This window comes from Sinohyriopsis cumingii, unplaced genomic scaffold (assembly GCF_028554795.1).
Source record: "Sinohyriopsis cumingii isolate HCF-2022 unplaced genomic scaffold, ASM2855479v2 utg002465l, whole genome shotgun sequence".
In the NCBI taxonomy this organism is placed as follows: domain Eukaryota; kingdom Metazoa; phylum Mollusca; class Bivalvia; order Unionida; family Unionidae; genus Sinohyriopsis; species Sinohyriopsis cumingii.
Window position 1 is genome coordinate 492,856 of NW_028316219.1, and position 27,991 is coordinate 520,846.

The 27,991-nt window shown below is 39.5% G+C and overlaps 1 protein-coding gene across 1 annotated transcript in view; it reads right to left on the bottom strand.

Annotated features, from left to right (window-relative positions):
- LOC149770711 (uncharacterized) overlaps window positions 1-27,991 on the bottom strand; it is a 91,659-nt gene that overhangs the window by 47,694 nt on the left and 15,974 nt on the right. The window contains exons 3-4 of the mRNA XM_089949210.1: window positions 6,139-6,948; window positions 3,956-4,044 (exon numbers count right to left, since the gene is read on the bottom strand). Of these exons, the coding sequence (XP_089805336.1) occupies window positions 3,956-4,044; window positions 6,139-6,948 (899 nt within the window). The remainder of the gene's footprint in view (window positions 1-3,955; window positions 4,045-6,138; window positions 6,949-27,991) is intronic.

The following is a 27,991-nucleotide window of genomic DNA, read 5'->3' on the forward strand; positions in this document are numbered from 1 at the left end:
ACTGAGGAACCTAAAGTCAGAGTTTAGTTAATCAATTAATTTCAAGATAGGTATGCACACATGTATTAAGTTTATTGCAATACAATTACAAATAACTACATACATCCAAAATGTTAATAGTCACTTCACATGCTAGAGAAGGTAATCACAACATTGGTGATTTTCAATTACAGATGCAAATACTGTGTAATAGTCATTAATTACTCAATCACACAAATTACGTTTTATTTGAACCCGAGTCTGCTACATAAGTCTGTGACTGGTTCTTATATTCTTGGGAATGTTTGTCACCTGCATGTAAACCTGGTTTAAAAGTGCAACATAGAGCTGAGGTAATAGACATTTATTGGATATTAGTGTATGTGCATTTTACTGCAGGAACATGATAAACAAAAGATGCACAGTGACTGGTAACAAACGATAAATGTAGTTCTCATATTCTTGATTTCATTCGCTGTATAGCCATATAATCTGTTCGATAATTTACCCCTCTCCTGGCGCCACGGTTGGCCGAGTGGTCTAATGTTATCACCTTTACAAATCACTCACATGTTTCACCTCTGCATGAGTTGGTCTCGGCTCGGCCAATGTAGGTATGTGGTAGCTTCCCAGGTTATTCCTCCACCAAACATACAGGCCAGCATGTATATGCTATCATTACTTAAAAATGGTGTTAAAACCGACAAACCAAACCAATTATGCCTGCCTCTAACCTGACCCCCCCCCAGGTCCTGTACTAGGTTTCCTGGCCAATGGCTTATATGGAACATAGAACAGATACCACTCACCTTGCAGCTATGTTACAAAGCAGGTTAGCATGAAACTGAGGATGAATAAAAGCCAAAGGGTGCATAAGAAACAAAAAAGCAAGAATGGTGGAAATTGCATATAATTAGCATAGTGTTTATTCTTTTATGCTCAAGTAGTTCAATATTGAATCTATTGCAAACAAAACCAAAGTCATATATATATACATTGTGTGATTCACAAACTATAAACAATGATATATTTAACGTAAAACATGCACTTATTTTTTAATAAAGTGAAAAGAATACATTTTTAACGTATCAACATGTGAATCATATTGGCAGACAAAACTCAAGTCACACTCTTTAGAAAAGTATAAACAGAAACGTTTTGTAGTATTTCTTTCAATTTGGCTCTAATTTCTTGTACACTTTTTATGAAGTTTATCTTTCTATAGCAATGTTCTGATTCAATATTATAATATCTTCTGATATTTATGTTCATTACTGCAATTAAACAGCTTCAGGAAACAACAAACAAGGAGTTATGAATTTCAAAGCAAATACAATTTGTCCACAAATGGATATATATTATACAATCCTCATAATAATGGTCAAATTTCAATGAAATGAATATATTTCAAGTCATATATCATGAAGCCAATTCACATGTGTGGTTATTAAATAAGAGAAGGCCGTATCTTTTAATCAAACATAGGCTAATATATTACAAACGTTGTACATACACCCATACAGTATGTATGTATTCATCTACTCGACTCAGATTTTGCTATCTCTAAACTTTTATGACCACTAAATTCATGGACATCTGCTTTCAAACCTTGATTATTCATGGTATTTTTGTTGTAATTTTCAAAATTAGAGATGACCAAAACTTAAGTGGAATACATACGCATGGTTAAATGTTTTGGCAAAAGATAGTCCTGTCTGTGAAAACATTTCCAAGCCAGCAAGGTTTTTAAGGTTCAAAAGATATATTTAGCTGTTACATTCATTACGTTTGAGAACAGGTAATATTCCTGCAGTAATTTAAAATAGTCAGATATAGCTAAATAATATTGTTTTGAATAACTACAGCAATATTAGTAATTCTTCAAAAAATATCACCTCAGCAGCACACTTATTTATTTCTCAACACCGAGTAAAATATACGGTATTTCAATTGATATGGCCAATAAAGAAATATTATATAAATGAAATAAAACCAAAACATTACTTTCTTTGTTAACTGATGCGACTCAACAGCTTTAAACTTTAAATAATTCAAACAAATTTTACGAAAATATGCTCATGCTTATATTGAATGTCCATTCATATGGGACATACCAGACTTTAAAAAAGCTTCTGCTAAACCTTTTAAGTCAATATACCTTTCAGTGGCGACAGATTTAAAATGTCAGCCACATTAGATGTCATCTTGACCTAGTTTTTATATTGTACTAACTACATATGATAAGAAGTTTTCTCTTGAAAACCCTACATTGATGCAACTTTAGGATGAGTAGAATTAACAAGATTTCACAACTGATTCATTGGGGCCATACTGGATGACGAAGAGCTCAAGTCTTATTTTGGACAACTACATCGCAAATCTTCTTTGAAAACCTTTTATCAATACAACTTTATATTTAGGATCAGCATCAAGAACAAGATTTCACAGTACTTGTACTGAGGTCATACTGGATGACAAATTAGCACCATTTTCAATATGATCAACAGTACAATAAATGAAGTATTTTGTGGAAAACTGCATGTTGATATAACTTCTATTAGAGATTGTGATGAAAAGATTTTTTTAGATGGCCAACATATTCAGGGTCAGAACAGTACCCTTTTATGTAGGACCAACTTGAGATCACGATGAGTCGTCTAGTATCAAACCACATGTATATGTCACATTTCACTTAAAAGAAGTAACAAGAAGATTGTCAAGATTCCAGAAAGACAGTCAATGCTGGATATCCTTCCAAGTTAGTGTCACGTGACGTGTTGGAATGTTCTCTCTGCGTGATGAATCTTGCTTTTCTACCTTGCTGCGACGGCAGCAGATTTGTGGATGTTCTTGGAATAAATACTGAAAATCATGTGTCATCTTACTGTTTTTCACAAACATGACTTTTATTTAATATTTTTGATATTTTGTATAACTTCATTGGAAAGGAGGCTTCTGTTGCTATTGCATGAAAAATGGACGTCCGATTTCATAGATGTATAGATCGCTAGACTCAAATGACCAACAATGAAAAGTTCAAAACTAGCAATGAAAACTAGAGTGTACTAGGTCAAATTTTGTCAACACTAGTTTCATCTCTTCTGTCAACAGACAAAAGACATAATATACAAAGTCTTATTTGCAATTTTTTTGAGAACATGAATTATCTTCCAATTGAATCTTTCAAATATTAGTAAGCAGCCACACAAATGTGGTTTATATGAATTCCAAGTTTTCAATGGGCAATGCATTGTAAACCATAACCAAACATATATAAAATCAAAGATGTGGTGGGAAAGATCAGAGGAAACTATGACTAGTTGATATGACTTTCTGTTTTCAGAAGGAGTACCAAAATGATTTAGATGGTTGCCACCAAAATTGCTACATGTTTATTGGATGCCATTATTTTTTATTTCCAACCAAACTGACATTGCAATAGAAAATTTCAAGAAGGCCATTGTGGCAGCAATGTTAGATATCCAAAAAGCAACATTTTCATTTAAGATCAACTCTATCATGGCATGAATGTAACAGAACTTTTCATGGTAATTCTCATATGAAGTTTAGGAATAGAATCTGATGATGAAAAATGGGCCATCCCATCAAATCCTATGATCTATAAATATACCAGTAGACTGCAGTAAAAAATTCATGCAAAAAAAATTGACCAAATGAATTACAAGGACATTATTTTCCAGCTTCACATTTATGTCTTCATTTACAACCGGTGATATTTATAAAATGTCTCCTCCACTTTTCAATAGTGAGGAAATTTACCTCTCCCCCTAAATTTTTAGACCTAATGTAGACTAGACCTTGATTTAAAAGTAACAATGCTTGAATAGTATTAAATCTGGATTAACAATTCATATCACACTTCATAAGTTCCCTATTCGGATATGTGGCATACTGGATGTGACCTACCAATACACGGTGTGGTAAACTATAAGAAATGCATGAATGAAGTACTTACATTTCCCTGTCCAATCTCTCTGGATGTCTCCTCAATGATGGGTTGTTTTCTTTTATCTCTCATTAGTACTTCTAAAGCCTTGTAACTTTCTAGAGCAAAAGAAAAACTGTCACAGCTTATTAGCAATACCATAAATATACTGAATGTTGAATGAGGTATTTATTAAAATCTGTACTAAACAAGATTACAATAAAATCTGTCTGGGAACAATTTAATTTTCACAAGAGGGGTAGGGGATCTACTGGCCAAAAGTGTTTGTAGGAACTCCAGATAGGACTGTTCATTCTTGTTCAGCCTGTAAAGTAATGAAAGCGTCTCACAATCACTATGTGTGCGGGGTGGGGGAGTCTTGAAATAGCTTGAATCAACTTAACAGCAGACAGATTTCATTTTACAACATTTCATTTAATTATGTTTGTTTTATTTTTATAAAATTATTCCTCTCATTTTCAAACTTAATAAATCAGTAAATAAAATCTATACAAGTGGGTGGGTGGATATTCTTTTCTTTCTTTTTCCTATATAACTATGTTTTGCCACCACACTGTATACTTATATGATAGTTCTCTGGTTGAGGGGAGAGTACAAAACTTACCTTTCTCTATATATCCCTGTATACCCCACTACAGATTTAATTAAATAAATATAAAAAAAAAACAATAGCAAAACGTCATAGAAAAATTCACACAAATTGTTAATTTGATGCATCAATTTAAAATATTTAGCCTGACTGATGCCAGTGAGCTCCAGTACTGTTATCTTGTGCGTGTTCCAAACATACATGATTTTCCTTAATAACATGACTTAATATTTGACCTAATGACTGTGTGTGTGTATGTGTGTGTCTTGAAATAGATGAGTGTGCTGTTCAACAAGATTTTAATTCACAAAATCAACTTAATAAAGAAACAGACTTATTTCATGTAAATAGGTTTGTTCTATTTTCATAAATTTATTCACAACCCTTTTAAACTTAAGTTTTTCTTCATAAGGATTTTATTTTTTTTGGCTACCCCACTGCAAAATTATTTGGTAATTCTGGGGCTAAAAAATGCTTGCATCTAGCTTGATAAAATGTATTCTTGTTCTTTTTGAAAATCAAACATCATAAACCTAGATTACCTCAGAAACATATATTTCATTTTAAAACTAGAAGCTTCAACTTTCCTTAAGTAATGTGACATATGTAAAGTATCAGCTATTATTGCACAATTTCCGATGCACACAGAAACAGATTATTTTATACAAAATGTAATACGATGAAAAAGTTTAGAAATCATGGACGATTTCCCAGCGACAGAATTCAAAATATAAATACGGGGGAGGGGAATAGAAAACTGTCAGTCCTGGACATCATTGGGCGCTAGCATAGTTGTCTTGTGCGTATTCCTACAATTTCTAACACCATTTATTAGTAAAAGGTACAGAATTCCTACTGTTACGGATATAAAAGGAATTATTTGTCTAAAACAACGAACATTATCCCAACTATCTGGCAAAACATGGACTCGTCCACGTAAATAGTACTAGTAAGGAAAATAACGTGTATCTAGAAGGATTGACGGGTGTATCTGTGTATTGCAAATATTGTGAGTTTTTCCTGAAAATGGAATGTTGTTAAAGCATCTGTCTGATTCTGTATCTTTCCTTTGGTTTCAAAATCAGTTAATTTAACCGATAATATACCCCTGATTGACGTTATTTTTATTTTTATTTTTTAATTGACGGATAATCGTCTCAAGAAATACGGTGTACAAAACAAGTGAATACATCCAACGGCCATCTTTGTAATCTATATTTAACCAGACTGAATGGCACGCGCTTGGAATAAAAGCGACACCTGGTGGATACACTCCGTACAAAATGTCGTCGTCCTTTAGTTGTTGATAAATTTTGGCTATAAAAAATTTATTAATTTTATTTACATATAAATTAATATATTATAAATAAATAGTACAAATAAATGTAAATTACTTAACAATATTAAAGTCAACATAATATAAATTTTATAACAAAATACTGTTGTATTTATATCTATGTTTGACTAAATTGTCATGTTGACATTTTGTTTTCTAAATTTAAAATGAAATCTTTGAGAATTTTCAATAAATGAAGTTTGTAATTTTATTTATGACGTTACTAAAAGTTTTTTATGTCAATAAAATGTAAGAGATATGAATTACCTTGATACACGTGACGGAATACAGTAATGTCACTACTCAACCAGCGTGTGGCATACAGACGTCCATTGTCCCAGAATATGGCATGAAGATCCCATGGAATTCCCTGTGTGAAAATGGCGACAAGTTGACATGAAGCTGTAAGTTGATGAATACAGGAATCATGGAGGAATCCACTATTACATACGAAAATATTCCCGTCTTCATTTATAACGATTGATGACGGGTTTCGTAGACGTTGATGTTTGTATGTATATTTACATTGACTGGAATTCAAAATGTCGAATCCATACACACCAATATTATCACGGATTTTATTACCAGCATCACACGAGACATAAACCATGTTGTCTTTTGTTGTCACTCTACTCCATCCACTCGTGGATTTCCATTTGAACCATGCTTCACAAATCCAGTGAATTGTGTCAACATGTCCGTCATCAAGAGACACAACACACCAGTACATCGTGTCCTGTCTTACACCACTGACAACAAGACTGTCATTCAATCTGACAACACCATAATATTCATCCATTACTCCCTCTAGACGTAAAGTCCTCGTCATTTTAATATCAGGTGACATGTCTGTAGAATGAATGGCCATCATTTTTATCAGACCGTCTTCATGAAGGACACAGATTGTCATGGGGTCCATCAGACACATGTCACGTGGTCTTGACTCCGGTGTGTCTGACGATGCCATGAATTTTCCATCATGGAGTCGATGTATCCGGACTTTCTTTGTCTCCCTGTCTAGGACGACTATCTTGTCTTGGCAGACGACAATAGAGATGTACCAGGGGGATATGTTGGCTGTGGAAATAAAGTGATATAAACATTAATACACATCTACACACAAATATTAAACATGTATAATTATATTAAAATATGAAATAAATGTATAGCTGAAGTGTGCAGGTATTAATACATTAACAATAATTTAATTAATTATATTTGGGACTTTAAAATTTAAGTCCTGTTAAATTTTTGATACTTATTCTATTGTTCTTAATTTAGCTCTCACAAAAATCGAATGGTCGTGGTGGTTGTCGTAGTATATTTACTAAATTTGCATATGTATATTTATATTAAAATACTAAATTAACTTGTATATTTACGTGATATAAACATTAAAATGATGCATAATATAAACGTTGATACACATCTACACAAAAATACCATACATGTATAATTTAAATACTAAATAACTGACCATTACAATCGTCGTAATGACGTCATCATTTTATTGTTATTACAAGAGAGATTTACAGCAGACACCACACAGACCCAGCAATCACACTATTATAGTTCTCTACAGTATTTTAGTAAACTGAAGATAACAATAGTGTGTCAACAGGTTCTGTGTGGAAACTGCTATAGTCTGTCTGTCATTTTAAGGTGTTATATTAAATACATACAACAAATAATTACACCTTTCCTAAACTGAAGGAACTTAACCTGAAATCACCCAGTAACTATATATCCACTTGATATGCATGGAATGACAACTTGAGACATGTAACCTATTTTGACTCGACGACTTAATTTCCTACCTACCCCCGATTTCCAAACATGGAAGTACATCTTAGCACCTGTGTTATAACCAGAAAGATATTAAGATCACCTCACTGCAACAATAATTGTATGACAGGTTCCACCCTTGTACCTCCGTCATAACTTGGAAAACAGTGTGATCCCTGGTTTTACAGCTAAATATACGCTTGTTAGGTATGTGATGTGTTGTGATGTGATTTGGATTTTTAACGTAGCTTTAACAATTTTTCAGTCATATCGCTACGATGTCTGCAATGTGGCAGTTTATAGTGATGTCTAGCATCATGCCGCCGACATGTAGCATGATGTCCCACCCAGTCACATTATCCTGACACCGGGCCGAGCAGTCCTAACACTAACCTCTTAATGATGAGCGCCAAGCGAAGCAGCTGTTAGTACCGTTTTTGTAAGTCTTTGGTATGACTCGGCCGGGGATCGAACCCACGACCTCCCGCATCCGAGGCGGACGCTCTAACCACTAGGCCACCGGAGCGGTGCTTGTTAGGTATGAAAAGCCAAATTAATACATGCAATCAAAATTAAGTAACTTATCTCCTGGGCCATTGCTTGAAAGGCATATAGAAAATGTTGTCATCCACGTAGGCATAGTGCACAGAAAAGGGACATCATCACAAAAAGGGGGTGGTGGATTGGAGTCAAAATGAGAAAATGCACGAGTAGACTACCTGTTTTGCAAAGACAGGATACTGGATGTTGGTTATACTAGGTAGAATTATTGTTAATTTCGGTCGTATCGGCCGCTAAATTAAAAATAGTCATTTAGATTTAATTTTAAACAAAACCTTCCCCAAATAAAGGTCACTTCGACAGCGTATGACTATAACAGGATCGCAACATAAATTTTTTTTTTTTTTTTTTTTTACATTGCAAGGAAAAGAATCTGTGCGTTAAATTTTTCTGTGAAATTATGAAGCATTTAATATTGGTTAATTACATTTCCTTCATTCTTGGAAAAATTGTTTAACAATATTTGCGCTTGCCTTACAGAAAGAAAAGGGAGGAGGTTAAACTAAATTTAATAATAATAATAATAATAATAATAATAATAATAATAATAATAATAATAAATCGCTCATATAATATTTCCCTGACATACTCAATATTTTGTAGTTATCCTGTATGTATGTACTACCCTGAGTATTTCAATGAAATCCGAGTTAGTAAACGTCTTCATTCATTTACTTGTCTGCTGTATTTTCTTCCATTGGTATGCCTGCCTTGGATTATGCCGTCTGCACTGACAAGAACGCTGGCGGAAACATGCAGCATGGAGAAACGTACTTATTTACAAATCCGCGAAGCCCGATGTACTAAAGTTTACATGACACAGGGGTCAAAACAGCGGTAGCGATATAGGACTCACGGTACTAATTCCACTCCAATTGTAAACATATGGAAACACTATCATATTCAAGATTAAATAACTTAAAATTTATGGGTGCTGATAATGACACCTATAATTCTTCATGCACATCTAACCTTTGTGCAAGCTTATGTGTGGAGAACACCATATGACCCGCGGCAATTTGTTTACATACATGTGCATGAAACACGTGTTATTGATTTTGCACCAAATGAATCAGGTGCTACTTTCAGTATTGAGTACTCCTGAGTCAAGCCTGTAAAAATGCTAAAATTGCATCAGTAGAAATTTGTCAATATTTTTTTTACATTACATATAGGATAAGCTCTCAAAAGATATTTTTCCTAAAATTTTAATTTTCATTATTAACCAATTATGGACCACCAAACCTGTAAATACTCTATTATTTGTTCACCCATTTCTAGACTGGTTCACAGTTCTTCCGTATAATTAGTACCGTGTGTCCTTTATTCTGACAGTCTTAGTATCGATGTTTGAAACAGCGCGTGTCTTCAACTGCAACACAAACTCCGCCTAATAAATCACTCTCTGTGAACAATGAAAATGTCAAACATAACGGAAAACAGATTAAACACAAGTTATTGTTTTAAAGATTGCATTTATTGGTAAATTAGGCTACTTTATTATATAAAACAAAATTACATCGTAAGCTTTCAAGTATAGAGATAGAACCCAGGCTGGTCTAACATTTACAGCTTTGTTTTACAAGGAAATATATGAATCATAATTAAGTTTATAGAGCAAGATAAGCCGAAGGGTTTCAGAAGGTTTTAACCTTCAACTTTCATGTGTTGATGACGAAGTTTGTTTCACTAAAGTTAATTACATACATTTTTCTTAAAAAATTCCCTTATGTTTACGTAACATCACTGCAACTCTTTGATAGGTGTAAGTACACAGTGCAAGTTTCCTTGATGAGAGAGAATTTTCAGATTCACTTGACGTTTTAAAATATCTTTTGCCAGTAGCTCATTCTGCAGCCGCTCTACATTGTATACATTTTTACACGTACGCTTTGGAGAGAAAAAAAAGGCTTAAACTTTCATATCTGTAATTGACATGCGAGCTACTTACGAACATATATTCACTGCATTTAGAAATTCCAGCAGTAAATTGCGCAAAACTTAACTGGGACATAATTGTTTGAAGAAAAAAAAAAATTGCTGGAATTGTTCCATCTAGGTAAGCCTTATAACTGAGCCAACTGTTCTTACCGCAAAGTATAATCTGTCCATGTATACATATAAAGTTTGGCAATATATTGCACAGTACTAGATACAAAACTTCGACTTTATAATTTAAATTGGAGTTTAAAATAAAAAAAATGTCTAAATTTAGGTAAAAAAAAAAAAGCTTCTTCGATTCACTTGAAGCAGCGACGGAAATTTTTAAACAAGCGAACACATTTTTCATTTGCGTCGTCACCTGAACGTGAATGTGTAATGTCCTTCACATAACTTATAAATTACAGGTCATGATGAAAGTTGAGACAATTGATACTACGATGTCCTATTATCTCGTCATGCCATTTATCTCGTTACGCCCTATTATCTCGTCCTGCCATTTATCTCGTCATGCCATTTATCGCGTCCTGCCCTATGATCTCGTCATGCCATTTATAGCGTCATTCCATTTATCTCGTATGCCATTTATCTCATCATGCCATTGATCGCGTCATGCCATTTATCGCGTCCTGCCCTATTATCTTGTCATGCCATTTATCGCGTCCTGCCCTATTATCTCGTCATGCCATTCATCGCGTCCTGCCCTATTATCTCGTCATGCCATTTATCTCGTCATGCCATTTATCGCGTCCTGCCTTTTATTGTGGTATTCGAGCGTATACTAGAATCGCTGTCTTCATACGTCGCATCTTCTTAATGAGTCATATCTTTGTAATATATACTGAGTAATATACTGATTAATATCTTTGAAAGGATGCTTACATACATACATACACACACACACACATACATACATGCATGCATACATACATACTGAAATTTTGACACCAAAGGTTTCCACCAGGTCAAGAAGTTTAGGGTATTTGGGGTTGTATTTGTGCGCCTGTATACCATTTGATGATCATGCTGCAAATATCACTATATGCTATAAAACACCTACTTTACTCCGACTTACCGTATGTCTGGTATTTCCCTTCTTTGTCAGTCTCGAGTAAAGAGTTACTTTATTTAAAGTCAACCTTAATTCCCCGACCTCTTTGTTTAAGGGTTTGATGATGATGATGATGATGATGATGATCATCATCATCATCATCATCATCATCATCATCATCATCATCGTCATTATCATCATTGTTATTCTCTCCAAAGAATTTTTTTAAAAATCAGTAAGCGTTTACTTTTAAACAGACGAATATTTTCCATAGTGGTTAATCATTTCCGTCAGTGTGGCATTGGTCTGTTCTTGTCACCGGAATTCCTGCACCGACTGCGAGGTGAGTATCATACTTGACATAATGTTTTACTACTACTACTACTAATAATAATAATAATTTAATGATGATAACTTAATTGGGCATGAAAGACACATCTGCCACGTGGTCCTCAATTTATTTAACTTGTTACGTTAAAAAGGACACTTAGACTCTAGTATAATCGCACACGTACTCACAGATTTAAAATGAATTCATATGTTTAACTATACTGGTCAACAGCTATGTAAATGAACAATATACTATACACAGGTATACACATTTTGAATATCCGAAGTCGTATATATATATAGTCCGATCAATCAACCAACCAACCCCAACCCTATGATCTGTGTTCATACGATGGGCAATATCTAAACTGCCAATCAATATCATAATGGGTGAGGGCTGATTTATCGGCCTAGTATATATATACATCGACCTACATACAACGAATAAAAACATGGACATGTTATTTCTGGATACAATGATACAGTTTTCTTTTGGGGGGCTTTAATATGCCATTCCAGCCGATAGTAGTAAAGTGGGGCACATTAGGGACAATGGGACTTAGTATTAAAAAGACCCCTGGGTCAGATTAGGGACAATGGAAATTTAACATGGAGAGAAATCGTGGGTCACTTTAGGGACAATGGGAATTTAACATAGAGTTTGGGTCTGTCTAGGGACAAGGGAAATTAACATGGGGAATAGAGTTTGGGCTTTTGGGATTTTTTTAAATTTTTTTAAATTTAAATTTAAATTTAAATTTAAATTTAAAAAAAGGGGTAGGCAATGGAAAGCCTATCTCTTTTCGAGAAATATGGCTGGCCCTGAAAAGGGCCTTTGGGTTTTCTTCTTCTTCTGCTTCTAGTTTCTTCTTTTTCTCCACCAAGTTCTTATTTTATCTCCAACACTCTTTCTCTTCTTTTCTTTCTTTTTTTCTCCTGCTCTTCTTTCTTCTTCTCTTCCTCCTCTTCTTTCTTCCTCTTTTCATTTTCTTCTTCTTTTTCAATTTTTTCATTCCATGCTCTCATCCTTATCCTTTCCTCTTCATCCTCCTTCTCCTCCTTTATTTCTTTCAACAGATCACTGATGATTACCTTCATTTTTCGTAAATTGTTTATCTCCATCTTCACTCGATGGGGACTATAAGAATAGTGATCCTCGTTTAGGTTAACCAACATTTGCTCTATCATTCCTAAATTGTCGAGGACGTTTTGCAATTTTTCCATTTTGTCCATTTGGATAGAAGCAATCTTCTTTTTTTATTCTTTGCAGAATGGTTTGAACGACGAATACTGTGGGTTCTCATACGAAAAGCGCCGACGTGAAGGAAAACATCCCCCTACTTTTTCATTTCATATAATAAAACCTAAACTATACTTTCTCATTTCATATAATAAAAACCCAAACTATACTCTCCACATACGCTAAGAAACAATAAACAGAATCCATAATCTACTATCCACACAATCTTACGTGAGCGCTTACAAAACCCAAACTATACTCTCCACATATGATAAGAAACAATAAACAAAATCCATAATCTACTATCCACACAATCGTACGTGAGCGGTTACAAAACCCAAACTATACTCTCCACATACGCTAAGAAACAATAAACAAAATCCATAATCTACTATCCACACAATCGTACGTGAGCGGTTACAAAACCCTAACTATACTCTCCACATACGCTAAGAAACAATTAACAAAATCCATAATCTACTATCCACACAATCGTACGTGAGCAGTTACAAAACCCAAACTATACTCTCCACATACGCTAAGAAACAATTAACAAAATCCATAATCTACTATCCACACAATCTTACGTGAGCGCTTACAAAACCCAAACTATACTCTCCACATATGCTAAGAAACAATAAACAAAATCCATAATCTACTATCCACACAATCGTACGTGAGCGGTTACAAAACCCTAACTATACTCTCCACATACGCTAAGAAACAATTAACAAAATCCATAATCTACTATCCACACAATCGTACGTGAGCGGTTACAAAACCCTAACTATACTCTCCACATACGCCAAGAAACAATTAACAAAATCCATAATCTACTATCCACACAATCTTACGTGAGCGCTTACAAAACCCAAACTATACTCTCCACATACGCTAAGAAACAATATAAAATCCATAATCTACTATTCACACAATCGTACGTGAGCGGGTACAAACACAAACACACAAACACAAACACACAAACACATACGCTAAGAAACAATAAACAAATCCATAATCTACTATCTACACAATCGTACGTGAGCGGTTACAAAACCCTAACTATACTCTCCACATAAGCTAAGAAACAATTAACAAAATCCATAATCTACTATCCACACAATCTTACGTGAGCGCTTACAAAACCCAAATTATACTCTTCACATACGCTAAGAAACAATAAAGAAACCCATAATCTACCATTCACACAAACTTACGTGAGCAGTTAGAAACACAAACACACAAACACATACCCTCGCACTATGAAAAAAGAGTTAGTGTTTATAATCACACTACTCTACCTACACACACACACACACACACACACACACACACACACACACACACACACACACATTGGCAAATCGATAGTTATTTCTTTTCTAGAGTACTGGGTAGCCCTTAAAAGGGCTGGGTTTTTTTTGAACTCCAGATGCACCTATCTAATGGTTGCACCTTCCTGGCCTGGCGCCACACACGCATTTTCTTCCCCAGTCTCCTTTCACCTTTCTTCTGGGGAGCGCAGAGGGAGGATGATTCGCTTCAACACCCCAATCCTCTGTCTCGGGAATATTGTACGACATCCTCTCTTCTAGTTTCTTTTCCTCCTCTTCCCTCTGTCTTCTCTCCTCCTCTTCGTTCTTCATTCTTTCCTCTTCTACTATAGCCTCCGCGGCCAGTTCATTTAACAGGCGCCTGACATATTCCAGATGTATCTGGAGTTCAAGAAGTTTGCTTATTCTGCTATTCATTCTTGTGTTGATCAATCAACAAGGGTAGCTAGACTGCCCAGCGAGTTTCAATTTATAGTGAAAGCGCGGACGTGATGGAAAACATCCCCCTAAAAACATAAAATTGATCTTACCTAGATCATAACCAAAAAAAAAACCAACAACGCGCGGACCTAAAAGAAACACTCACTCACTATTTTAAAATGTTTTATAAATCACTTCAATAGACTATCCACATACGCAAAGCAATCCAATCTAACCCCAAATTTACACCTCAAACACCAAAAAAAGACATCATTTTAATCTACTATCCATACCAACTTACTCAACCACTTACAAACACAAACACACAAAAAAATACCCTCACATTTTTTTAAAAAATAGTTAGTGTTTATTTTCACACTACTCTACCTACACACGTTGGCAAATCGATTGTTATTTCTTTTCTAGAGTATTGGGTAGCCCTGAAAAGGGCTGTTTTTTTTTTTGTTTGCTATGGCATTCTTTTTAGTTTCTAAGAATGCGATGTCCTCTGAGGATAGACTTTCTGGCGATAGGTCTGCTTCTTCGGAAAGAGAAGAAGAACTCTTTGGTGTCGATACAACAATCGACAAAGCCTCTGTCATCTTCAGGTTGCTGCTGCTGCTCTTGTTGTTGTTGTTGCTGCTGTCTCTGAAGTCTGTACTTCTCTGTCCATTCTTCTTTTTCCCTGTTCATTTCTTCTCTGAAGAGCTCTTCTATCAGGTCTTCAGTGATTTTTAACATTCTCTATTTCTTCTGGCTGCGCTGTCAGTCTGTGTCTGACCCTATGCAAATTCACGTAGGCTTCGTTGAGTTTAGCTAGTTTGGAGCACATCTTCTTAGGAGGATGAGTCGACAATGGATGGTTAGACTGGAAACAACCCGGTTCTTAAAGTCAAAGCGCGGACGTGAAGGAAAACATCCCCCACACGGTTTTTGAGTCGCAACGTTTAGTGAGTGTCATGAGAGGGATAGTAAGAAATGAAAGAGCATCAATCCAACATTCTTATAGCAAAACAAAAGACAAAGGCATTTTTTCAAAACACAACATATTTTATTCAAAAATCACTTAACACTAAACAACAACTCTGACATTTTTAACAATAATCCAACAATATAACATCAAACAATTTTTTCAAAACACAACATTTTTTATTCAAAAATCACTTAACACTAAACAACAATTCTAACATTTTTTAACAACAATGCAACACTAAAAGTTTCTCCACTAGGTAAAGAGGGATAACAGTCTTCCATGGTTTCTAGTAATCTAGGATGACTTCTCTCAAACTGTTGATTTCTATGGTATTATCGAATTCTGCATACAGGATGACGTTCACCGTTTCATCAGGGTCTCGGTCTTTAAACTGAATTTCCACACGAATCTGGCCGGATTTTATAGGGTGGAAATGTCCCTCGTCGCTGCCTTGGTCTGGAGTGAAATCGAAAGCCCACAAAGCGTAGCCTCCTGCATAATCCTCGTACGTAATACCGTGACTGGTATTGGTTCCTAACTGTCCGGTGGCTTCATACAGGGACAAGTACGATCTCAAGTAATTCTTCTTGGTAATGTCAGGTTCGAAAGGTCGGGTACACAAGGTCTTGCCATCGCGACTGACTTCGATTTTGGACACGCCAAAGTGTTGAAAGTAGAAAGGATTTTTTTCGGCAGCTCCGTTGAAGGCTGTATTCTCGACGATACCAACGATCAAACGTTTGGGTAACTGTCCTTGGAACAGATGATCTTCGATCATGGATCGCTGTCCCTTGGGAATGGTGAAGGTTTTCACTTCCACGCGTCGTATGGGATACTTGGCAGTCGTTCTGCTCAACGTCTGACTGATGTCGTTTCCCACTTTAGGTAACACTTCCACACGGCGTACGTAGAGTCTGGCTTCTAGGATTTTGGTTTTGTAACCGTCACTATCAGCCATCAAATGGAAAGCGGCACTGCTACGATTCAGTCTAAGGCGGACATCCACCCCGTTCAGTAAATACTTTTCTTGCAACCACATGTCCAAATGCAAACGATCCATCAGTTCTAAACTTGTGTCGGCTCCCGTGATTCTCTTTCTTCGTTCTACAAATCCATCATTGTTGTCTTTCTTTTCATCAGTTTCCAATATTTCAAACTTGGTAGGTTCGTCAGCTTCCCATACCACACAGGCATTGAGATGAGTGTTCTTGGCATCTATTCCGTACGTCAAGAGATTTTCCAGGTAGGCACGATAAGGGTAAGTATCCATGCTGCTACTGACCAGTTTGTTATTCAAGTACAAGTCCACTCCACTGAACAAGGAATGCATGAAATTGTTGACGGGAGCTACTGCTTCATCGTCTATAGCACCTCCAGTCTTATCTAGAATTTTGACTTTCAGGTACAAGTAACTGCTATTCAGATCGATGTAATCTTCGGGCTGTCCTTTGCTTTCAAACTCGATGGGAGCGGAATCGGTCAGTGAGGAGACGGGGTGAAATTCCACCCACTGGGATTCTTGCATCGTCATCATCGTGGGGGGCATGGCAAACATATCCAGTTCCGTCTTGGAACAAGCGCAAGATTCTTGGTGCATCATTGTTTTTGTCTCTTTTCTCAATAATCGAAAACGTCTAAGTCTCGAACGGTTCTTCTTTTCTTGGCCTTTCTAGCTTGAAGTCTGGTGAAACGGTGTTTTCTTCGTCGTCTCTTTCTGCCTTGTCCTTGCTGAATGCCTGACTCGGTAGCGTGGAGGGCATTTATAGGTGTTTCTCGGTGACCCAAAATGTCTTTGCCCGTTTGCAGCAAGACATTTTTGCCTGCCCTCATGAAGGCTTCTTTAGGGTTTTGCTTGTCGATGATGACATTTTGGAGAAATTCTTTGCCTTGCGTCAGTGCCGCATCTTTCAAGGCGTGCAATCCGCGTGTCACCATCGGTTTCAACACCGGGGCCACCGAACGAAAGGCCGATTTTAACATATCTCCTAAACCGTGTCCTCGCTGTCGAGCAACCCCTCGGTACACTGGATACATGACTTACGAATCGTGAGAAAACCGTTTTCGAAAATGCAGTTTCACCGTGACTTTTCCTTTGGTGAATGGAATATTTTGTCCCAAATCTCCTTTTATAGTAATGTTGACCGTGTCCAAATACGACTTACTGACAGGCAAATAGTGAGGATGTACAAATTCGCGGTGGACGTGGTAAGTGTTTCCACATTCCTCGTCAGTGTTCGTGGCAGAATCCACTTTGAAAGGAATGACACGCAGTAACGGTACGGAGGTGTGTCCCACCACGTTATACTCCACCACATCGGAGTACACAAACATCAAATTCAGTCCTTGGTTCAGTTCTACCAGGGCACGAAATAACTTGCTAAAAGACTCGTTGTCGTAAATGATGGGCAATTCGCTTTTCTTCATCATGCTCATTCTCAGGTTCATGTCTCCGCCCAACATGTCATACAATTCAGGACAAAATAAAATGGACAGGATTTTACTCCGTTCAAATTTCATCAAGAAGCGACGAGCTGTTTTGTGGTACTCCATGGTGACACTTTTGTTAACATGCTCCAAAGCTTTCAGAAACACGGCATTAAACCTGGAGGCTATGGTGCTGACCAAATGTTGACCACTAAAATAATAGCCTGGGGAAATGAACAAGTGATAGGTGGTGTACTTTTGTGTACGGGTTTTCTTGTCATATTTGACATTGCTATCCATCCACTGTTGCAATTGTTCGTTATGAACTTCCACATCAAAAAAATTTTGATTGGGAAGGACATTGAGGACTTGGGTCGGGTGAATCATTTCTACTAAAGCCACTTCCCAATGGGCTTCGTGATCTAAGGGGATGGCTTGAGGTAATTTGGCCGTGTAACAGCACAACGTGTTCTTGGGAAACACCTCCATGGAACTGTCACTGGGTAAGGTTAAGTAAAATTGGTTTTGGTGACTCATAATTCCAGAGTTCTGTGGCTGTCCGAGGGGTTAGTGGACGTCAGAGGCGTGTCTCCGCCCAAAATGGGGTTCTGGTTGTGGTTGGAGTGGTGACTGGCACTGGCACTGGACACAAGGTTCCCGTGGTTTCCGTTCGAGGTGAATTTCAGGGAGGGATTAGGAAGCAGGTAACCGATGCAACTGCTCAATAAAATGGTCCACAATTGTTTGTCTTCTTGTTGCAAACTCAAATTGGCGATGGCTGCCCCGATGACACAATACACCACGAAGATTTGGCAGAAAAAGACGATTTGCGTTTTAGGCACACGTTCTCCACACCACACCCACAAGGGTTGTTTTTGTAAATCTTACACAGAAGAACTAGGTGAAGGAGGAGTGGTCGACGTAGCTGCGCCTGTGTGAAAAGGCATGATGGTCACTTCTTTTTATAGTCGATGACTTGCGAAGCGTCGATCCAAGAATCAAAACTGGGCGGATATCCTTTCCAACGTACTTTGAATTCTTTGACACGTCGTTTGCCCACTTTACGGGTTCTGCGTTCGAGAATGCTTTCGATGTCGTACACGTCGTCTTCTTTTTTGGTGACACGTTGTAACTCGGGCAAATAAAACGTTCCTTTGAGCGCTTCTCCGTTCATGTCTTCCAATTTATAGACGGCAGGATGACGGCCATGCACTCGTCCAGTGACGCGAAACAGTTCGGTCGTCCAGTTAGGTAAGTAACCTTTGTCAAAAGTGCGTTTGGTTTTGCCAATGCGCACCCAATCTCCTACGGCCAACTCTCCACTTTTCTTGGGGACAGCCCTCGTTGGGGACGTACCAAACAGACGCTCAAACACCAGCACTTCGTTGTCGGGAGTCATGTCTTGCGGGGCACGTCCGATGCTTCGATGGTAAGATTGGTTGTACACTTGCACCAGGTGCGGTAAGATGTCGATGTACTTCAGAGTGTGGTGATGCGTAAAATATTTCCACATGCGTTCTTTCAAAGTGCGTTGAAAACGTTCCACGATGCTGGCTTTGGTTTCGGGATTCTCGGTGTTAAAAAAAAATGAATGTCACGTTTCTTTAATTCTTTTTGGAAAGCTTGGTTCAGAAATTCGGTACCTTTGTCCGTTTGCCATCGAAGAGGGTGACGACCGCTTTGTTTCAACACCCGTTGCAGGGCTCGCACTAACTCGCTGCTCGATTTGGAAGTCAAGGGTACGACCCAAGCAAATTTGGAAAAGACGTCGATGACACAAAACAAATATTTGTAGCCACGATTGTAGCTGGCCAAATGAGAGACATCGGCTAAATCGGCTTGCCATTGATGATCGATGCCTTCCACTCGGGTGCGACTTCTGGCAAACTTGCGTCGAATGGGTTTGTGTAAAGTGTAGGTAGCTTGTTCTTGTAACCATCGTTGCACTTGAGGTAAACGGAGACTTTTCAGTTGCGTTTTGGCAGCACGATACAATTTTTGAACTCCTGCGTAACCTGCAGGATGGGAGGGATCGTAGAAAATGCTGGCTAAGACTTTTTCCATTTTTTTGTGTTGGTTGGTGTGTTAATAAGGCACCCACTCTTGGAGGATGCTACTCTTTTTCTCTTGGGGTATTTTCTTGGATTGCAATGCTTTGCGTGTGCGACCGGCAATAGGTGTTGAAGAGGAGGAGGATGTCTGAGCGGGGGATATCGGTTCTTGTTTCACTTCTGTCTTCACTTCTGTCTTCACTTTCTTTTTCTCTTGTGATGAAGAAGGGGTGGCCATCATCTTTTTAATCCATCCAATTCTGGAGGTAGGTGGTGTTGTTAACTTGCGTACTTTTTCTGGTGGAGTTTGAAACCCTTCTTTTTCTTCTTCTTTTCCTTTTTCTGTCTTGGTCACTGGTACTGGTGGTACTGGTACTGGTACTGGTGATGGTGCTGGACTTTTCATCAAGGTCTTAAAATCTTTCAGAGTGGGTAGAGCTGTTTCGTCTAAAGCTTTCTGGTGAAAGAGTTGCAGTCGTTGCAAGAGTTGACCGTAGTTTTGCGATTTTTCTGTTTCGGACAAATCTTGGCGATCCATCAAGGACTGCAATTCGTGTTGTAACTGGGACATCTCGCTCAAATGGGGATTGGGAGGTAAATGCGGCGTGTGTTGTTCTTGCCACCGATGGTATTCCATCCATCGTTTGTAAGGCACTAAAGCTAGTTTTCTTCCTTCCATGGGGTTGTCAGGGGTCGATTCTGAGATCTTGGAACTTCCGAGGCCTTTTTATCTTGCTCCCACCAGTCCTCCCAACATGGTTCCCAAGACTCCTTTCAGTATGGGGCCTAACAAGACAGGTAAAATACCTCCACGTTGCACTAACAACTTCTTTTTTTTTGACGAATTGGAATTTTCTTTTGAACCATTTGGCGAAGAACGTGACGATGTTTGCCTAAGCATTGTTTCTGGTGTTTGGACAAAGGGATCGTGCCTTTCAAAACGTTCAAACAACATTCGTACACGGTATCGATGACCTCTTTGGAGGCCGTTTGAATGAGTTTTTTTCGTAGGGGTGGAGAAGCTTTGGACAGGACAGATAACATGTCCCCATGTTTGGCTAAACGTGGTGGCAGTCCTTTCCTTTTCTTTCCTTGGGGTTTTCTGGAGGGTGACATCTTTGAGTCTTCAGGAGCACCAAAAAACACTGATACCAGACTTGGTTACAGGCCTTTTTTATACTGGAACGCGTCGCCACTGATTGTCTTGACGTCGTATTAGTTTGAGGACAGGCATGACACGTCGTGCAGGGGTACGTAGCGGACTAAATCGAGCCAGTTCTTGCTTGGACAAATCCAGTAAACCTTGTAACATGCCCGATCTTTCTTGAACTTTGATTTTGGGAGAAGGTACTTTGTGAGCAGCAGCCACTGCCACTAAATTGTAAGGTCCTGCCACTGGGGAAGTTCTTTTGGGGGTCATTAACGGAGAAGTTCTTGGTGTGATCAACGTCTCCAAGTACTCTTCAGTTCTTGGTGTCATCAACGGAGAAGTGGATAAACGTGAGGATGCCGGAGACGCAGTCACTGCCGTGGCAGATCGTGGTTTGTGAGTGTAAGGTTGCGTCCTGGACGAAGTGCTTCTCTTGCGACTAGTTTTCTGTGGACTTTTCTTTTTCTGGGGACTTTTTCTCTGTTTCTTTTTCTGGGGGCTTCTTTCGTTTTTCCGGGGTGGTGGTGTCTGGTCAGAGGAGGGTCCTGCCACTGGAGAAGTTCTCCTTGGGGACCTGGTCTTTTTCTTCTTGGGGCTTCGTTGGACTTTTGTCTTGGGTATAACTTTGGGGGCATTAGGATCCCATCTTAAGAGTGAGCGAATGATGACCCCTCCTAGAGTACCGCTCCCTCCAGGTTTCAAAATGATTTGTTTTTTGGTTTGAGTGTCGATGCGGGGATCGGCCAGTTGGACCAAAGCGACTTTGTTTCGATCAAAAAAGCGTTTGGTTTGATGAGGAATCTGAATGATTCCTTGGAGTAATTGACGTGCCGTCACCGTGAACCATCGTAAGACTTCTTTGAGACTAGCTTCTAAGACACGAGCTCGTGTCTGTGGATCTTTTTCTCGACTGATGCCATACAAGGCACGAATCAATTTGACTGGAAGATGCGACTGAAGGGACGTCATGTTCGCACTGAGAGTGAGACAGACGAAAAAGGGTCTGAGGTTTTTATAGATTTTTCTATGTGGAGTGAAGTGAAGTCGAGGACGGAGACGTGTACAGGACAGGCCCTCCGTCTTGGCACCAGTGGTGAAACAAGTGGGTACGAAATCGCAAATCCTCGGGAGTCGTAGGTTTCAAATCGACGAGTAAATAGGCGTGTGGCGTTTGAGTGGCATCGTCGTACGCCTGAGTCATCCAAGGCGTTCCTAACTGTTTGGCTAAAACTTGCACTTGCGATTTATCTCGAGGGCTTTTAAACAAGACCACGTAATGCGCATTGAGACTGATGGTGCGATGGGCTTTACTTTGTTGAAACAAATTTTGGGTGATGTAAACGACACTGGCATTACGGTGATGCCCTTTGCGCGTGAACCACAGTTTAATTTCTTCTTCGTCTTCTCCAACATGTCGTCGAAAATGACCAAATGGGTTTGACGGGAGTCAGAGACGATGCCGTCGTCTTCTTTAGGAATGCCTTCCACAAACACGATGGAATCGCCTTGACTTTCTCGCAAGAGGTTGTACGCCGATTGCCACTCTTTGTAACACCACACGATCCGTTGAGGGGGTCGATCGATCAAATGATGTTTATGTTCGATCAAACGTTTGACGAATTCGGTTTTGCCTGAACCGCTAGGTCCAGCAATGAGCATGTTAAAGGGATGGCGAAGATACAAAGCCTCCCAACTGGCACGATCTAAGTGTTCGTCGATGACTTTGACAATAGAGGAAGAGGGAGCAGAGACAGCAGAGGTAGCCATGGTGTGAGAAATGTCACTTGTGACACGAAAAACAAACAAGACAAAAGTTTATATATTTTTTCAGAACACGTTTATTGAATGTTTTTTTTTCAAACATGAATACGAAAGACAAAAATACATGAAAGCCAAAGGCTTAAGTACAATAATAAAAGGCACATGAGAACCATGAACATGGAATAAACACAAGTGTCTGTACAACATGTTTTGGGTAAAGTTCTAACCAGTTCTATAGTAGGGGGTAAGGTCACACAAGTGTCCTCCCGAAAGGGTCTTTCAGGCCTATCCACGACAGTCCTGTCCTGGGTGACGGGTTCTTCTGGCACCGTCACTAACACAGGTTGAAAAGTAACTTTTTTCCTTGAATAACTCTCGTGCATACTGGGCCACCTCTTGTGTCCAAGCCTCAAAACCCTGGTCTCGGTGATGTCCAACATTTGACTCCTAACCAATCTGGTTTCTTCTTCGTCAACGACATGGTAAGTTACTTCAATGAACAATGAACTATCGATCTTGCCTAGGGTTCCTTTTCATATACAGACCAATACCAACGTGACCGTACGGCAACGTAAAGTGATTTGGAAGTCTCACTCGCTTCTGGTACACGATTTGATAGACTTTTTCTAGGGGCCGACTGACGATGTGGTGAGTGGGTAAACGTACAATCTTGTTCGGTTGATAAGTGGACACTTTAAAGTTTCCATCCTCTCCCGATTGCAAGGCTTCTTTCAATACCCCAAAGTTGACCACTCGACTGGTACGATAATTCAGAGTCAGTCCTTTCACTTTGCACGTCGTGTGCACTTCTCCTTGTTTGTCCCGGTATTCGTAGCCGTAATGTTCGGGACCACCACTGACGAAACTTAGAATCTTGTCGTCGGGATGCTCGTCTGTCCAGGCTCCTAAACGGTCTCCTTCGATGTCAGGGTGCTGTTGACTCGGGTGATGGATGTAAATGCAACTGTCCGTGTCAAAGTACAGGACGCGTTCTTCTAACAGTTCTAAAGCTTCGTACAATTTTAAGCGAGCATGAGCTGTCACGTAAGCCGCAATGATGACATTTCCAAAAGGGTCGTCTTGTACAAAGTCCAGATCTTCTTCGTAATTGACCAAGATCAAATCCTCTCGAACGACGTCCACGTGCTTCATGTATTTGGTTTTGTTGTGAATCATCTGGAAGTAGCGGGAAGGTTCTGTCAAATATTCCGTCTTGGGTAAACACAGTCGTTGTGCCATTTTACCCCACAAGCAATTTAACATCACTTTGGCAAACGATCGCCTGTCTTCGTTTTTCTCTATGTGGTCTAAAGAGATGCCTTCTTGTTCATAGTATTTCTCTTTGAATTGTATTTGGTCTTTGGGAGTGTGACACCAGGACGGATAGCCGCTGGCTTCTTGCTTCAGTTTCAAAAAGGCATCCACGTAGTCGGCGAAAATGCCTTTCTGCGTGGGGTCACCCTTGTGGTATTGTTGTGTCTTGGGAAAGTGGCAAATTTCGTACACTTCTAACAGTTGGTATCCCATGTCCAGAGCTTTGAACAATTCCACGCTGACCCAGGTTCCCGTCAAGGCACGTTCTTCCTGGCTGGGATGGCAAGGTTGGTCCTGGTTGCACGTTTCGGCACAAGTACGGCACAAGGGAAACATCAGTTTGCCTTGACAATGGTGAGGTAAGACGGGATGGTATAGGTTCGTGGGAGGCAAAACTTTACACTTGATCAAGCCTTCGTATTGTCGAATGTTTTTCAGGTCGATGTGTTCCGTCAGCAATTGTGGGTGTCCTACAGGAAAGCGACAATATTTCCACACGTAGGGATACAGCGAACATACATCCAAGTATTTGATTTCTTCTCCTTTCTCTTCGTCGGCTTGGTACAGAAAACAGGTGGCATTGGTCCTTCCTCCGTACAAACTATCCCTCGGGTTCAACGGGTCCATGAACTGGTAACTTTCCACGAGACGTTTAAACTCGGGATCGGTTTTCATACGGTGATCGTACTCGTGTTCCCACATTTCCACCACTTGGTATCCTTGCTGTTCTAACTTTAGGCGCCGCTGACAAGTGTCCTGGTACAAGTCTTCCATGGTTCGTTGTAAAAACTGATTTTTAGTGCTACGGTCAGGGTAACAGACGGGACATCCGTGAAATAAGCAGCCGTTAAACTCGTACACGATCTTGGGGTTTTCTAAGTCCCAGCCATCGACCGAATACGTTCCGATGGTCTTTTCGCCCCCTCCGTTGCGGGCATGCTGAATCCACTTGTCTTCCTTGTCGCACAAGTAATGTAACCAACGTAGGGCTTTGACCGAGTATTGACGTTTGACAAAGTGGGTCGTTTGAGGACTGATGACAGCCACGGTGTTTTCAGGCATGAATCGTTGTCGATACACTAAGGAACACGCTTTGGCAATGGTGCAAGCTTCTTTCAAAGGATCGACCCCTCCGTGTTCCATGAACAGTTCTCGAAATTTTCCACAGCAGCGCCGTAAAATGTCCACGTCGGAACGACAATACTTTAGCATTTCTTCCTGAAAGTCGAAAGGGTCCGAGGCGTGAGCTTGGTACCAAGCGTAGAAAGCTTCTCGTTGTTCGGTACGCATGTTGTCGGGGTCGTAATAGTGAGCCTCAGGTAAATGGGGTAGAACGGCATGTTGATTGAGGAAAGTACCCTTTAGCCATTTCTGTCATTCCAAACGTTTTAGGCATTCGACTCAAAGGCATGGCCAAGTAACTCATCGAATCTTTAAACTGCACTTGTCCCACTTGCATGAAAATGATTTTGTCTCCGTTCAAAGTCACTTTAGGATGCTCGGTGCCTTGTTCCGTATAGTATCTCAAAAGAAACTGTCCATCGTATCCGGAGAAATTGTGAGCCATCACCGTGGCATGACGATGACAATCTCCGTAACGTTCGATGTCCTCTTGGCTCCACGTCTTGTCGATGGGGTCTAAAACCCATTGGTCAAAATCGGCTAACGTGTTCGGTCCCCGAAAGATTTTTTCACGCCCTCCAGGAATCTTGCTGCAGTGAGGGCAATGACTGAAGATAGGTTCTTGAATGCACTTCTCGCACGCTCGATGAGCCACGCAGAAATTAGGAATGTGAATGCCGGTCTCTTGCATGCATTCGAAATCGAAAAAGATGAAATTGCCTTTCTTCTTGTGACCGTCCTCTTTCTCTGGTGGGGGTTGGTATTTTTGCACGTAGCATTGGTGTTCCAAGTCCACGATGTGGTGACAAATGTGACATTTTTTCTTTCCTCGACATACGTGTGCCTTGGCATTATTGGTAAGTATGCCTTGTCCACAGGTAGGGCACAATCTCAGGAGTTGACAAGCACATTTCTTCTGTGAACCTTGTGTTTTCAAATGTTGTTGGTAACAGGTAGGGCTGACAAACGTGCGCAGACAAGTCGAACAAGGCACTGGTTCTTCGCTCAGACAGGGTGGAGAGGCCAAACAACCTGAGCATTTCCATCCACAATGTTTGTGTTGCTCTCGATTATTTTAACCATAGTCACATTTCTCACAATAATAAGCATATCCCAGGAATCCAGTGATGCTGGTAATGGTATCGAAATGGTCATCGTGATGATAAACATGAATGTATTTTCCGTCCTTAAAATGTTGGACTAGAAACAACAGAGGCCCGCACATTTCTTGAGGGTGCACTTTCAAGGTGTAGCGTGGAGCTAGGGCATCTTGCAATTTTTGCATCTCAGGAATGCCACAGGGTGTGTCTTTGGACAGGTCAGCTTGTTGCAACAGGAGTTCTGCTTCGTTTCGTTGTTTGGTTCGGTTTGATTTTCGAATGTTCTCCCAGGTTCTTTTCCATTCTACCGTGTCGTTCTTGTTGGCATAGGTTCGTCCCACCACGATGGCACGGGCTAAGCACATCTGGTCTTGAGGGTTGTTAATTCGGATGAGACTCTTTTTGGTGTTGCGAAGGTCGTTCACCAGTAGGACCTTTTTGCGTCCTGTCCCTTGAGGAAGAGAGACGTGAGCCATTTTCAGTGTGGCTTTACCATCGGTGATGTCAAACTGGTCATTAGATTGTTGTACGTGTTGAATCTTGTCCATGACTTTGGAAGGGGTTAGTTCTGCGGGTCTGCTAAACTCGATCCAAACAGGGGATTTCAAGCCGTCGTGATCTATGGATAGTGTCAAGCGATCGTCTTCTTTGGGTTGACATTGTCGCTTGAGTGCGGTGAGCAAAGAATCCCACATCTCGGTGATAATCCCTTCTGCTTTCTCCAATGGTACGTCGGCCTTGAAATCTTTAAACTTCACCGTCTAGGTGTAAGCCGTGGTTCTAAATTTTCTAGAGGAGCGCTTTTCCGTCTCTCGAATGGAATAGTACTTTTCAGGGTTGACTAAGGGTGGTGAACTTGGTTTAGAGGGTTCGGATTCTGGTTCACTCATGTCCTCTTCAAAATCACTGGCATGAATTTGTGCCAAGATTTCAGCCCTGGTACGAGGCGATAGATCACGTTTCTGCTTCTTACTTTCTTCTTCTTCTTTCTTCTCGAATGAATAGGATCGTTTCATCTTGAGTGCAAAACGTCAAATGACTCAAGTTCAAACACCATAGACTAATTTATAGTCATGGCAAACCAGCGTATATAAAAAGGGTGTGTCTTGTCCTTTCACTATTCATTTCACTCTCAAACCGAGGAGAACGATGGAAGAGACTACCCAGATGGAACGTTTCGTCAGAGCTTTGCGAGGGGTCATTAGAAAATTCTCTTCAGACCAGCCCACGGACTACTCTCCTTCCTTTCGAGATAAAAGTCAAGATACTTGCTATATCTGTCAGAAGAAAGGGCATTGGTCTTCAGAGTGTCCAGACCGTCAAGAAAGAAAAAAAGCAGGGGCTAAAAAAGACAAAAGTCAAGATACCTGTTATTATTGTAAAGAAAAAGGACATTGGTCTCCAGATTGCCCAAAAAAGAAACAAGAGGAGTCAGAAGAAAAAAAGGATTCTTCAGAAGAAGAGAGGGATTCTTCGGAAGAAGATAGGGATTCTTCGAAAGAAGAGAGGGATTCTTCAGAGGAAGAAGAGGAAGAAAGAAGACAATTCTATTTAAAAGAAGCA